This window comes from Oryza glaberrima, chromosome 2 (assembly GCF_000147395.1).
Source record: "Oryza glaberrima chromosome 2, OglaRS2, whole genome shotgun sequence".
Classification (NCBI taxonomy): domain Eukaryota; kingdom Viridiplantae; phylum Streptophyta; class Magnoliopsida; order Poales; family Poaceae; genus Oryza; species Oryza glaberrima.
The window spans coordinates 5,853,822-5,869,445 of NC_068327.1; the positions used below are offsets into that span (position 1 = coordinate 5,853,822).

A 15,624-nucleotide genomic window follows, 5' to 3' on the forward strand; every position below is an offset into this window, starting at 1 on the left:
TTGTCAAATTGTCAGGTGGCATTCGGTGCGCTAGTGGAAATTGCAAAGCGACTATTGACTTGCCAGAAGAATTTGTGGTCTCACCTTTTTCGTATCATGAATGATGTTGATGTTGGGACAATGCATGCGGTAGTACAGTGCGCTACCATTTCTGGACCTTCCCATCTATGGCAATGCTTTGGTTTTTCCCCATCCTATTAAGTGGTAGATTCTTTTCTTTTCTTTTTTTTCTTTGAGGGGAGATTCTCTTGTTTTATTGAAGTACCATAATGTTCGTGTGTTACCAAAAAAAAAAGAAAAAAAAGAAAATTCATTCCTCTACTTAGAAACTCTACATATATATTTTTAATTATATCATGTTAGAGATTTAATCAAAAATTACTTTTAAAAATGTCAACATTGTTAAATATTTGGATTGAACGCATAAATATCAAGCGTGCAAATTTATCTCAAGCATATTTTTATTATATTCAATTTTATCAGAACTTTTAAATATATTTTAGTACCAATATTTGCTAAAGTATTCTCTAAAGACTATGCCAGTATCTATTCTAATGTTTTTTCTTTTACTGAGAAAACACATTTGATTGTCACAACATTCTGCGATACCACACCATACCAGATAGTCTGATAGATCATTTCGCAATAAAGAAAATTTTGAACTCATTATAAACATAAATTTGTGCTTGTGGGAATCCCCTAGCGAACACTGCTGAAAGCAAAGATGAACGATACATGTTTTTCTTGTGTATATGAAAGTGTTAACTAAACAGAACAGAAAAGGGGAAATGTTTATTTAAGCTTTATATTCTTCTAATTTATTTCTCCTGAACGATTCTATGAGGGACAGCATGAACAAGATTTTCTCTGATTCAGAGACTAATTAGGCATAAAATAAATTCTGCTCTTTATCTTAGGTATGTAAATTGGTATGTGGCTCATGTGTCCAGCTGTCCATCCTTAAGATGTATGTGTCCTAATTATTTTTCCTCCAACTAACTCTGGTTTAATTAATTACTTGTACGTTTGCTCTCTAGGAATCGGGGAGTGAAGATGATGACCTTGATGTTGGTATAGGTGATGTACCATCTGAGCTTGAGGTTAAGAATTCTGGTCTAATACCTGCACAATCTAAAGAGACAGAAAGGCAGCTTTCGAAGAAGGAATTGAAGAAGAAAGAGCTTGCAGAACTAGATACTGTGCTGGCTGAGCTGGGGATTTCTGGACATGGTACCCAGCTTGATGCAATTAGTAAATGTATGGAACTTACTCATGGTGTGACTTGTACCAAATTAAGAACATCTTCACTATTTCATACTCCCTCCGTCCCTAATATAAGGGATTTTAACATTTTGCTTGCACTGTTTGACCATGCGTCTTATTTAAAAAAATAGAATTATTATTTATTTTATTTGTGACTTACTTCATTATCCAAAGTATTTTAAGTATAACTTTTCGTTTTTTATATTTGCACAAATTTTTTAAATAAAATGAGTGGTCAAACAGTGGAAACAAAATATCAAAATCCCTTATATTAGGGATGGAGGGAGTATTCATTAACTATTGTTTATTGATCATATGATATATTTTAATAAACAAGCAAGTATTTTGATTTTTCCCAAATTTACAGCTGAAAGAAAGCCAGATAAGCAGAATGGTGGTGATAAGAATGGTGCTCCTGTACCTTCAGAGAGCAAGACTTCAAGGAAGAAGAAATCAAAGAAGACAAATCAATCAAGGATTCTAAAGAGCAGCCCAATGAAATGGATTCCAGCAAGGACCATGGAGAGGTGGCGGATACAAATCTGAAGAGGAAATCACAGCTGTGTATGTGAAGGAGAAGATGAAGAAGATAGCTTCAGCCAAAAAGAAGTCCGGCAGAGGTGGATGGGGCTGCAAAGCATGCTGCAAAATGGAAGATGCTGCTAGGAGTGCAAAGCTTGCTGGTGCAAAGAAGAAAGAGAAAACCAACAGCCTGTCGATAGATAGACTGCTTCCATCACCAAGTTCAGAGTTCAGAATGAGCACCGGGCTCATTTGTTCTACTTGGTCTGTTTGGTTTAGATTGCTGAACGCACTTCTCATGAATATATCCACCATATCTGGTAAGATATGCTGCCCTTATGTGATCAACATTGGAGATTTAGTGAATGGCAATTGTGTCATCAGCATGCAGAAATCGTACTCAGTAAACTCAGGTTTCATCGGTGCCAACGGCTTGACTTCTGGATATATTTGTTGATGTCAACTTTACCAATGGTCCAGCTTATCAGGTGGATATTGGCTTGGGAACATCCATTTTCTGTCTTAGCCTATAGTCAGAACATGCTGCCAATTTTTAGGTCAGATTCCTCGCAAAAAAAAAATTTAGTTAGTATTCTGCATGTGCCGGACATTTTTTGTGGCTTTGTTCTCCGCAGTTATTATGAAGTAGAAGTGCCTGGAGTTGGATTTGCACCAAGAATTGACCTTAAATTATGCTTTGCCGTATGCAGTCAATAACCAGGTGCAAAGCAGAGGAAAGAAAGATTTGGGCACTTCATCACGAAGCAGCCAGAAATGATCTTTGCTTCAGATACAAGCTGGTGAACTTTCTGGTGTTGACAGAGTTGGCTCTTTCTTAAGTCAGCTTTAAGAATTGGCAGCACGGTGACTCTGAAGCTCATGAACAAAGAGTACGCAGCCAAGGTATCTCAATTCTTAAAGTTTTTAGTTTGATTCACCTCCCTCTTTTTCAAGAGGAGTCCTTGAAGAAATTTCTTCGCTTTTTTGTCGGCGTTCCAAAAAGGCATTTTTGCCTCTCGTTGGAATCGAAACCTGCAGCCCTTTCTTCCCATCCACTGTGGCAGTATCCATTCACTAGAAACCGTCCTTTCGCCTACAGCTATTACAAGCTGTAGCTTTTGTTAGCGGTTAAAAAATATTCCCTTCATTTCGTATTATAAGTCGTTTGACTTTTTTATAATATGAAATAGAGGAGGTTGTTCATATGAAAAACTTTTTATATGTATTTTGGACGATTTAAAATTCAATGGTACGATTAAAAAAATCAAAATCAACTATAAAATTAACTTTTAATATAAATTCTGAAATAAAGTATGATAAAAAAATCAAGATCAATTTTAAAAATAACTTTTAAATTTTAAAGAGTAAATTGCACATTGGTCTAGGTATTTTTACCTAAGTTTCAACATGGACCATCCTAAAGACAAAGTTTTCACTTTGGGCTAGTTTCTTTTACCAAAAGCTTTCACTTTGGACTGGATGCTCTCACATATCAGTAGATCAGGAGATAAGGGAGGACGCAGGCAAGCTTGTGATGGAGATGATTGGATTGTGGACGTCGGCAAGCTTGTAATAGAGATTATTGCAATGTGGCAACACCTAGATATGCGAAGGAAGTTCCGCACGCATGAAACGATAGCACACATCTCCTTCTTTCGTCATGTCATGAGTGGGCTTAGCCATCTCTACCTAAACCGTGCCACACCGTGCATCAAGAAGTTGTTTGAATTGAGTGTCATCACAATCCAATCATAATATCTACGGCGAGGTCAGTCACACATGCCCAGGTTATAAACATACCCTGCCCCAAAGTGTAACTCTTGGCAATTGGCAAAGAAACATGGTGTAAAGTGAAAATCTTGACTTAGCCCTAGCCCAATATGAAACACTGGTAAAAAAAATGTAGTCAATTTTAAATTTGAGCTGGGGGCTACTGAGTTGAGGAGTAACCGATGGCGCTGACTGAAAAACATCCTCATCAGCTTGCCAGTTTCAGCTGGCGGATTCAGCAGCTGCCCGGGTTGGATTGGAGGACGTCGCCGTCAAACGGCACACGACATGGTCGCCTTCCGTGGGACCTCGTGCCGGCAACGGTTATCCGTTGGGCGCCCCAAAAAAAAGGTATCCTGCGGCGGGCGGTTGCTCTCGCGCGCCATTTACCGGCGGCGGGTTTTCGGATCAGATCGTCGCCGTTCGTCGTCTTCTGGTTTACACATCGTCACTTGCCGCTGCAGGGATATGTGTGATGTGTCTACAGGGTCCACTTTGAATCCATTTGGCTCATGGTTTTTTTTGGTTTTTTTTTGGTTTTTTTTGGTTTGTCCTGTCCGTGTCTTCAAGAGGGAAATGTCACAGATGATTGCCAAAATATCATCCGAAAGCTGGCTCTGTCAATTGTCTCGGATATTACTGACATCATTATTCTATTTTTGGGATTTGTAAATTTAATCAGTGACATATGTTAGCGGTGGTGGTATTTTTCTTTAGGTGTAGCTATATTTATGACGTCATATTTTTCCATAAAAAATAAGTTTAGCAGTAATATGCGGGATTTTTCTACGTAACGTGTTATAACCCAAACATGTATATGCACATGTTTAGATTCACCGTTAAAAATAATTTTTTTTATAGAGCAGAAGAAGTATATATATACAACACTTTAAAAGGATTTCAGCAAGAATATGAATTTATTATAATCTTTTGTCTCTTTAAACATGTTCTAACCCCCTTACTCTCCTGCTCTCTGATTTTGAATGCCTGATAGTCCCACAGTTCATTAGCCTACATATCACGGGCCTACATGTCAGCGTCCTATATCAAAAGAAGCTTCTTCCGTGCAGTGTACACACGCTTGATGCTGTTTGCATATTTGAAAAGAAAAAAATAGCGTTCAATTTGTGGATGCACGGAAGACTCCAATGAGCTTATCTGCTTATGTGAAGTAAACAAACAAAACAGAGCTTATGCAAAACTGATCATCTCCATCTCGGATCATCGTATATACGAAACGCTGAGCTTTAAGTGTACAACACAAACATATACACTATAACAATTGCGCACAAAAACGTATACACAATCGCGCGCGCGCGCATATGTACGTACGTACAGTGTACGTCTCTGTACGTACATTACTTGCACGTATCGTTATACTTCGACGCAGCACGCGGCCTGCACGTACCCCGCGAACTCCGGCGGCGCCGCGGCGCGCGCCCACGACTGCGCCGCGCCGTTCTTGTCGCCGCCCTCCTCGGTGGTGAGCAGGTACACCGCCTGCTCGCCGCCGTGGCTCCCCGCGCCGATGGCGACCACGCGGCTGTCCCCGATGGCGGCGAGGGCCGTCACCGCGCGGCCGTCCTCGGGCAGGCTCGCCACCGCCCGCCACGCGGCGCCGCCGTTGTTCGTGGCGTCGCGCGCCGCGAGGTGGCCGTCGCGGAGCATGTACATCGTCGCGCCCGCCGCGGGCGCCGGCGCGGCGCAGCACGTCCTCGGGCACGTCCCCTCGTCGAGGACACGCTCCTGCACGGGGCCCCACGCCCACGCGGCCGGGTCGAACGCCTCGGCGGAGCCGGCGAACCGGCCCTGCGCCTCCGTCGGGTACCCGCCGACGGCGACGAACCTGCCGCCGACGTAGACGCCCCTGGCCTCGTCCCGCTCCGCCGCCATGTCCGGGAGCGGCACCCACGCGTCGGCCTCGGCGTCGTACGCGACCGCCGACCGCAGCGCGTTCTTCTCCTCGTCGTGCCCGCCGGCGACGAACACCCACCTCCCCACCGCGGCGCACGCGAAGAACGACCGCCTCGGTCCAGGCATCGCCGCGCCGCGCCGCCACGACCCGGACAGGAAGTCGTACACGTGCACCGCGTCCGTCGGCGCCCACGTCTCGGGATCCCACCCGCCGACCACCACCAGCCGCCTCCTCTCCCCGCCGCACGCCGCCACCGCGGCGAGCTGGCAGAAGAGCGGCAGCCCACCGGCGCCGGGGAGCGGCGGCAGCGCGGCCCAGCCGCCGGCGACGGGGTCGTGGAGGACGAGGCGGTAGGAGGTGGACAGGCCGGCGTACTTGTTAGCCGGGCCGGCGGCGGCGAGCGGCGGCTCGGCCTGGGCGAGGGCGAGGAGCGGGCGCGCCATGCCGCGGGCCCTGCGGAGGCGGTGGTAGAACGGCGACTCGACCTCCGCCTTCCACCGCCGCGACGTGCTCCTCGCCGCCGGCAGCTGGTCGAATCCCACGCGCAGCAGGCATTCCCGGGCCACTTCCTCCGGTAGCCCCGGAATCAGCTCGTCATCACTCATCGCTTAATCCGATCGCTTCTTCTCTATTAAGAAATTGAAATTGAGAATCAGAGAGTGGAACTGTGGATTAGTCAAGTGGAGATGTTGGGGTTTGGGAATAGAGGGAGAGGTTTAAATAGGCGGGCAAAGGAGGGAAAGGGATTCGGGAGAGGTCGGAGTCCGCGGGAACGAGGCGTGGGGGGGGGGGGGGGGGGGGGGGGGGGGGGGGGGGGAATTGCGGCGAACCGTTTGGTTTGAGGGGAACCGGGGTCGCGTCGCGTCGCGTGGTTTTGGAGGTGTGTATTTGCGTGTGTTTCTATTGGATTCGGCGGCGCGGGCACACGGTTGGGTCAGGGGGGAAATTGGATGCAAGTGAGGAGTCACGAAGGCGCCCGTCGCTTGACGCCGGCTGACAGAAAGATTTTCTTTTAACCCGAATAGATTTCAATATAACTTCGTATTTGGATTGGGATCCTCTATTATAGTACTCTCTCTGTCCAATAATATAATAAACTAGTATCGAATATGACATTTCATAATACAACAAATATACTAGACAAGAGGATGTCTAGATTATAATATGAAATGTCTCATCCGATATTAGGTTACTATAATATATTATAGGAGTAGCATGTAAATGTAATACGGCAGAGAGGTACAATATATGGCATTAGGGATACTGTGTATCGTCGTTGGTTGTGTGATTGATGGTTCGGATGATCTGCTACAGTAAATTCTGCTGTAAAGCAACATCTACTATACTGTAGCTACAGTAAAGCGCTGATGCTCAATGCATTCGTTCACTGTTCTCCTCACATCACCAATGTTGCTCAACATTACTGCAGAGTAACTGGATTCATAGTATTTACTCTATAAATTTCACATCAATATACACATCAATATTAAAATTTGATGGAGTTTTTGCCGACGAGCCACTGCCGGCTGGTATGACTAGGCTATATGTGCGTACAACCACAAGTTTTTTTTAATACTGTAGTAAAATTTATTTCGATTTTTTAGAACACAGTACAAACGTAAACGTTCATATACTCACTTCTATAAATACACATATGCACACCATATTAAAAGATTGGATTAGTATATCTTAATATTGATGAAATCAACATGGACATCTCGTTGTCAACAATTACATTGCCTAGCAATAAAAAAATAATTAGCTGTAAATTTAAACATTTAGAAATTCGGAGGGTAATTCTATCACAAGAAACCTAATCAGTTAAACTATTGCTCACTTAGGTTATTTCTACTTTTGTTTCAAGGAAGCTATGGCCAACCCGAAGTCTTGAATGTATACGTCGATTTATGTGTGACAAAGTTGTTATGGCTTGGTTAACTTCATGATCCGTTCCTCTCTATGTACTACCCTAATCCCTTGGTTCAAATGATCTTGCTGCCTTATGTTTTGTATGATAATCTATCCAGGTTCATAATAGGATGTGTCTCATCTAATTAAAAATACATATATTTTAGGACGGAGGGAGTAGTAGATAGCTTTTTTTTATAACGGTGCTAGTATTTTCTTTCTATGTTTAAATTTATAGTAAGAAGTTAATTCCTTTATTTTGATGGGAAGAGTACAGAGTTGATTCTGTTTACCGGTCAATAAAAAAATACCGGTACCTTTTAAGCATACCAGTTATTCCTCGTGCCCATCCAACTAATCGATCAGGATAAAGGGTGATATTTAGTGGACCAGCGGAGTGACCGAACAGACAAAACAGAGCAGAGCAAATAAAGCAAATCTCTGGTTAACTTAACTGTAACTGCAAGTGCATCCATTCCATTAACCCATTTCCTCCCAAATCGACGTCCGTCGCGGTCGGAGCCGCGGATCGATCAGATCGTCGGCGCACCGCCCTATCCACTCGTTCGCGACGCCGCCGCCGTCGACGAGCACATGCTCGCACGCACGCTCTCGATCCCGTTTTTACAGAGAGCCACACAGAGTCACAGACACAGGAGTGACATGTCACTGTCACTGTTACGCATCGAGTGTGACTGACGAGCTGATTTGAGCCGATCGTGCAGTGCAAATTGTCGATCAGATTGGGCGTTGGGAGCATCAATGCAATTGCACCGGCTTTAATCCGGCTCGTTTTTTGGCCGCTGGTGTAGCTTGCAGGATCGATTGCAGCTAGCTACTAGCTCAGATATTAATTTGGGGGATTATTTTCAGGATCAGTCGAATGTAACGCGCTGTTCACACTTCATCACACACATAATTGACAAATTTTACAGGGACAGCAAGATGGCCAAGACGGCAAGATCAAGTTCTTTATCAGGTTTGGATCGATGATGGCTGGCTCGTGTGTCCAAGCGCAACGTTGTTGTTATTTATTCGTGAGACTGACCGGAGAAAGAAATAAAAAAGTGAGATCTCTCCGTCGTATTTACTCGCCAGTAATGTGCCGTCGCATGACGGCGATAAGAATTTCAGTATTTGGCCTGTAGTAGTAATGCAATATATTTTGTGGCAGAATGAAATTCGGTTCTTTTTTCTTGATTGAAGAATGGAAGAGGTCGTTGATTTTCGCCTAATTGTAATATCATTTTACATTTGGATGGTCATGATATCTGGTTTATTTACTCGCCAGTAATGGGCCGTCGCATGATGACGATAAGAATTTCAGTATTGGGCCTGTAGTTCAGTAATGCAATATTTTTGTGGCAGAATGAAATTCAGTTCTTTTTTCTTGATTGAAGAATGGAAGAGGTCGTTGATTTTTGCCTAATTGTAATATCATTTCACATTTGGATGGTCATGATATCTGGTTTATTCAACTTGTTAGTATTTAGATGAATAAGCAAAAAAAGAAAAAAAAAGAGTGAGAGGATTGAGCTTCAGGTATTCATGTCCGGAAAAGCTATCTAGCGCATACGCGCCTGCGACGCCGCCAAAGGGAGGCCCGCGTAGACGCGATGTTTCTTTTTTCTTTTTTTTTTCTTTTTAATTTTTTGGCGTTGTGACGTTTTTTTTATTCCTTTTTTTCTTTTTTTCCCATGGACTATATGGCGTTGTCACGTTTTTTTCTTTTTTCGCCTTTGACTATCGCACATGTATAGGAGTCAAGATTTAAACTTTCAACTTATGATTTTTTGAATTTTTCAACTCAGATTTGAAAACCTTCAATTAAAGATTTAAAAACTTTCAACTCAGATTTGAAAACTTTCAAGTCAGACTTGAAAACTTTCAACTCAGATTTGAAACTTTCAACTCGAACTTGAATACTTTCAATTCAGACTTGAAAACTTTCAACTTGGATTCGAAAACTTTCAACTCAAATTAAAAAAAATCAAGTCAAGATTTGAAAACTTTTAACTCAAATTTAAAAACTTTCACCTTCGACTTAAATTTGAAAACTTCCATCTCAAAATTTAAAACATTCAACTTAAATTTAAGAAACATTCAACTCAAATTTAAAACTCTCGACTGATATTAAAGGTGAAAGATTGAATTTGTAAAATATTGAAAAAAAATTATGCGCGCGTGTGGAGAAAAAAAAAAGAAAGCGATTTAAAAAAATCCAAAAAAGCACCAAAATAGGAGATCAGAGAGAAAAAGGAAAGCGGCTGCCGTGCGTGCGTGCTAGCAGCCCCCTTTTTTTTCCATGACGTGCTAGCGCTAATCCCGCGCGCCACTTAATCCCGCGCTAGGAGCTCTCATTTAGGTCAGGTGTAAGTAGCTATTGCTACGGTTGGTTTTCATAGTGAGATGTAGTGATGTACTACTCTGAATTTCTCTTTAAACCACTTATGTGATAGCACTATTAGTAATGTTCATCCATGCCTCTAAATCTCTCTTGACTTGCTAGAATGATGATTCGGCCATATTAGCAGTTGCCGATCTCAACACAAACGGCTTCATCCGAGTAAATTCTATTGTGATTCTAAGGCAAAAAAAAAGCCTTGAAAAGTTTGCTACTACACCGTAATAATAATTACCTACTTGATTACACATAGAATTATTGGATGATCTCGAACAGAGAAACAAAGGATTCAACCATGAACAATTGCACAGAAGAGATTCATCCATGATACTAGTACACATGGGAGGGCGGCCAGAGCACCCGTTCGTTCCCCGTGAGGAAGAACTTGCGATGGCAGTGATCCATGTCGTCGATGAGCCTGGTGATCTGGGCGTGGAGGGCCCTCGTCCGCATTGTGTTCACGCACCTCCTCCGCAAGATCTCCTTCAGCCAGGGGTCATCGCAAGCCACCATCTCCCCCCCACGTGTTGTCCTTGAGCGCCTTCGCACGGAGCTCCACCTCCTGCCGCAAATCTAACTCCATCCTCCGGTCCTCCGCCGCGCACCTCTTCCTCCCAACGATCACCGGCACCGGCACAGCTCATCCACCTCCATGTCCGTCGCCATGCTCGCAAGCTGATCACTGACTGGGCCTCTCGATCGATCAGCCCCGGCTAGCAAGCAGATGGGTAGCAGCAGGCGCAGATCAGGCGATGGGTGGTCTACGACGGTGATGAGGCTATTCAACGATGCCGAATTCCTTATACGATCGCCGGTTGATATATTTATAGTGCGGGGCGTTCATTCTATTTCGGATTCGGATCCGAATTCTGATCCGGACTCCTAGCCAAAGCCGCTCGGACGCCGACTCAGACTCGGTCCGTCGGTACGTGTGTGACCTATCAAAATAGGTAGTAACATGTTATCCATAAAATTGGATTCACTTTGTTTACTTTGATTCAAAATAGTTATCTACTCCCTTTGTTTTAGGTTATAAGATATTTTGACTTTGGTCAAAGTCAAACTACTCTAAGTTGAACTAACTCTATAGAAAAAGGTAGTAATATTTACAACACCAACATAGTTTCATTAAATTTATAATTTAATAAGTTTTTATAATACTACTAGTCTTGGGTTAAAAATATTACTACTTTTTTCTATAAAATTAGTTAAGCTTAGAGTAGTTTGACTTTGACCAAAGTCAAAACGTCTTATAACCTGAAACGGAGGGAGTACAATATTATACTTAACAAAAAAAGAGTTTTAAACGAAGGTAAAGTATATTGTCAAATTGCTATTTAGCTATCAAAGAGCTCACCATCTGGGTCTTGTGTATCAAATGCCTTATTTGTGAAGGGAGAAATAGGGCATTTTTTTTTCATGGAATTAGAACTAGTTTGTATGAAAACCAGTCAAATTTGTGTTCTAGAGAAGGTCTAAATTATGTTAGTTCTTGTTAGCTAATCATGTCGCATGGCACATGCCAATGTTACTTGAGTACTTAATATCTCGCATCAGGTCTGCCTTGAGCTACCAATTGTGTTCATATCTTGGTTTACTTGTGATCACCAGCGGTAGCGCCCATGAAATAGAGCTGTAATGAAATTATTTTACATCTCCATCCTCTGTTATGAAGCGCGCACACAGTCAAAAGGGATTAAAAAACAGAGTGAGACACCTAAATCAATGAAAAAAATGATTTAAATGGTACTTCAAAACAAGGTTGCAGATAGCTGCTTTAGTTATATACATGGATCTAGACATCTTCTAGTTTTGGTTTTCATTTGGTCAGCATTATGGCCTGGGATGAAAAAGACCAGAGTAAAACATGTTCTCCGAACATAAACTCAATTTCCCCTTAACATGTATCCAAGTAGAAATCAGGCACATACTAATAAGGATGATGGATCTGAGAGAAATGCATAAGAAGCATAAGTGCATGGTCTTTATATCATGAAAAAAAGTACTTGCAGAGAAATAGGACTTAAAAACTCAACAAGTTTTCTTTTATCTGGAGGGATCGTTCCTTAATTACTCTCCTAGTCGCATTTCATACTTAGCATTTAGTTGTCCTAGTGGCTGAAACAATTTCTTCTAACCTTCCTCGTAATTTCTTTCTACCGTCAATTGTCTTCCCCTTCCCCTTCTCAGAACTCTTGTTCTCATTGCCTTTCCCCTTCTTCTCCGTGTTGGACTTCTCATAACTCTTTCTGCCCTCCTTAACTTTCCCCTTTCCCTTATGATCCTCAGCTTTGGAGCTCTCATATGACTTCTTCTCAGAAGATATCTGAGACTTCACCTCCCCTTTCTTGTATTCTCTGATGGCATGTTCCTTTCACTCTCAGACTGCCCCTCTCCTTTTTTTTCTTAGCTGATGACCTTTCCCTATCAGATTTATCCTCTTTCAATGCCATCCTTTCTTCCCTTCTTCTTTCCTTCCTAATGATCTTCTTTTCCTCCAACTTTTGTCTCTTAAATTCTACTCTCGAATCAAACTGGACCGGGTGTCTTTCAAGAAGAGGTGGGCGCTATAGAGGCTGTGCTGTACCTCAAGGATTTAATTCATCGAAGATTCAACTTCTTTCTCGCTAGCCTTGTATGAGGCCAGCAACATCACCTTTCGCCTCTCCAACTCATTTACCTCAACTTGCACTAATTTCCACGGCAAACCTTTCATATTTAGTTTGGCTTTCCACTTTGTAGTGACGACAAATTAGTGAGCACATCAATTTTATCATTTAGTATTTTTTATGATAAATTTATATAGGCTGACTAGCAAACATGCCAACGGCACACCGATTTTCTACACTATATATATAACCGGAGCAACTAACTGCAACCTTGTTTCGAAGTACTATTTAAATCATTTTTTTTATTGATTTAGGTGTCTCACCCTGTTTTTTAATCCTCTTTTGTTAATAACTTTATTGACTTCATGTGTGCCTCACAACAGAGGATGGGATGTAAAATAATTTCATTACAACTCTGTTTCATAAGCGCTACCGCTAGTCGAACGAGTAAACCAAAGATATGAACACAATTGGTAGCTCAAAACAGACATAATGCGAGATATGAAGTGCAAGTAGCATTGGCTATATGAAGTGCAAGTAGCATTGGCATGTGCCATGCGCCATGATTATCCTGACGCTCTAAGAACTAACATAATTTAGACCTTCTTTTGATATTTTCAAGTAAGTAATTATTATTACGATATAGTATTTTTGATGTTTTCGTTTTTGCCTTGTAATCACAGTAGAATTCACTCGGATGAACACCAACCGTTGGTGTTGATATTAGCACGGTCGAATCCTCCTTCTAGCGAGGTATGGATGAACATTAGTAGTATCACATGAATAGTAGAATTCACTCGGATAAACCAGTTGGTGTTGATATCAGCACGGTCGAATCCTTATTCTAGCGAGGTATGGATGAACATTAGTGCTATCACATAAGTGGTTTAAAAGAGAAATTCAGAGTAGTACATCTCACTACGAAAACCGACAGTAGCAACAGATACTTACACCTGACCTAAATACCTGATGCTCAATACTTTCATTCTTTTTATTTTTGTTTATTTATCTAAACACTGACAAGGTTGATAATTTATATTATATAATTGGCAGCTAGCAGAAGAGAGCGATGACCTATATAAGTCGTATCTTCTACACTGACAAGGTTGATAATTTATATTATATAATCGGCAGCTAGCAGAAGAGAGCGATGACCTATATAAGTCGTATCTTCTTGTTAGAGAAGAAGATGAACAACAAGCACTGTAGAAGACAATGAACACCCATTTAGCGAAGATGAAGAACAATGCGCTGGAGAAGACAATGAACAAAAATGGAGGGGGTGATAAACGAGTTTCTGCTTTAAACCAGAGTGTTGGGCAGATTTATTGTGACATGCTGGATAATTACTGTGACATTCTTATTTGAAATTTTAAAGTTTTCATAAAATATTTTAGAAATAAAATTATGAACCATTATTTTAGGTTTGACAAATGGACATATATGATATTAAAGAAACATTTTATGGATTTACATATAAATGATTTATTTGTTCACTATATATTCTATACTAGAGTTATATGGGTAGTACCGAATATGCGTAGTATATTTAAAAGAAGGAAAATAATGTAAATTCATTGTTTCAGATTTGTTTTTTCTTAATAATTTTGGTTTTACACTATAATTCTAGAGTTATATGAGTAGTACCGAGTAGACGTGATATATTTATAGGAGGCAAAGGAGTAGAATTTCATGTGATTGGAAATAGAAGATAGTTTTGGAATCCTCTGGAATCCATATGTGATATTTTTATTATAACATATGATTGTTAGGTGTTTTTTCTGTAGTATAAATTTATAATTTTTCTTCAAAGTAAGAGGCGCCACGTGGACCAATCGAAAGCTAACAAAAGCGCAAGCTAATAGTACCGAGTATGATTAGTATATTTAAAGAAAGAAAATTAGTGTAAATTTGTTGTTTTAGATTTGTTTTTTTGCTTAATATTTTTAGGTTTACTATATATTCTAGAGTTACCGGAGCGGTATCGAGTAGGCGTGTTATATTTATATGAGGCAAATGAGTAGAATTCTGTATGATTGGAAAGAGAAGATAGTTTTGGAAGCCTCTGGAATTATATTTTTCTCTAGATTTTTCCTCACATATGATTGTTAGGTGTTTTTTTTCTCTAGTATAAACTTATGTTTTTTCTTGAAAGTAAAAGGCGTCACATGGACCAATCGAAAGCTAGCAAAAGAGCTAGCTTTTAGATTATTAGAAGATGTGGACATCGTCATAGTTTCAGTTTTCATTTCGTCAACATTATAGCCTGGGGTGAAAAAGACCACCGTAAAGCATGTTCTCCGAACAGGAGACCCAATTTTCCCTTAACATGCTTCCAAATAGTAATCAGGCACATACTAATCTATACTTTCTATATAATTATATAATTAGTACCCACTAACAATTATTAGAAGCTAAAGTTTAATATGCAAGCATGCAACATCATCACCCACTGACAATTACTATTCTAGCCTATTTAAAATCCTATGCAAGCATACCACATCTTCACTCACTAGCGATTACTATTCTAGCCTATTTTAAATCCTATGCAAGCATAACACATCATCTACAATATTATATTATATCTACAATATTATATTATAGAGATCAACAAGTATATGTCAAATAATCTTCCCAACATTATTTTTTAACATTTCAACTTTTATCATTTCAATAATATTTAATATATATCTATAAGTCTCGCAGCAAAGTGCGGGATATCACCTAGTAATAACTTAATAAAACACAGTAAACCTCAAAACATATAATCAAACAACTTATTCAAAACCTTCATTACCCTCTCATGCATCCAAAGAGAACAAAAACAAAGATGAATTCATCTATCCCTACATGCCACCAACTCAACCGCAAAGGTTCTAGAACCATCATCTTCCCTTCCCCCCAAAATAAAAAAAAATACCTTCTTTCTGTTAGGCCCCACCTGTCGGTGAGACAGCGCGGAGACAGGAATCATCATTAGCCAGCAACTCAGCGAAAACCCAAAAACAAACCAAGACCAGACCAGAAACGCCGGTGAAGGAACAGCCCACGTCCAGCTCACACACGCACCCACAACCGACCCAACCGCCACTGCCATGTGGGCCCCACACACCCCAGGCCCCACCAACCCACCGGCTGCCGCCGGTCACCGCTCTCTCGGTTGACCGGCTGCCTAACCTCCGCCTTCTTCTCCCAAACCCCCACGAGAAAGGGAAGAGAGAAAAAAAGGTTTA

General features: G+C 41.3%; 1 protein-coding gene across 1 annotated transcript; it reads right to left on the reverse strand.

Annotated features, from left to right (window-relative positions):
- Positions 1 to 4,762: 4,762 nt before the first annotated feature.
- LOC127764015 (F-box/kelch-repeat protein At1g80440-like) lies at positions 4,763 to 6,172 on the reverse strand. Its single transcript, XM_052288820.1, has one exon. The coding sequence runs from the start codon at positions 6,073 to 6,075 to the stop codon at positions 4,930 to 4,932; it is 1,146 nt and encodes a 381-aa protein (XP_052144780.1). The 5' UTR covers positions 6,076 to 6,172; the 3' UTR covers positions 4,763 to 4,929.
- Positions 6,173 to 15,624: the final 9,452 nt, after the last annotated feature.

What these genes read in the sequence shown, in the direction of transcription:
- LOC127764015 (XM_052288820.1), bottom strand. Translation starts at nt 6,075, where the DNA reads ATGAGTGATGACGAGCTGATTCCGGGGCTACCGGAGGAAGTGGCCCGG.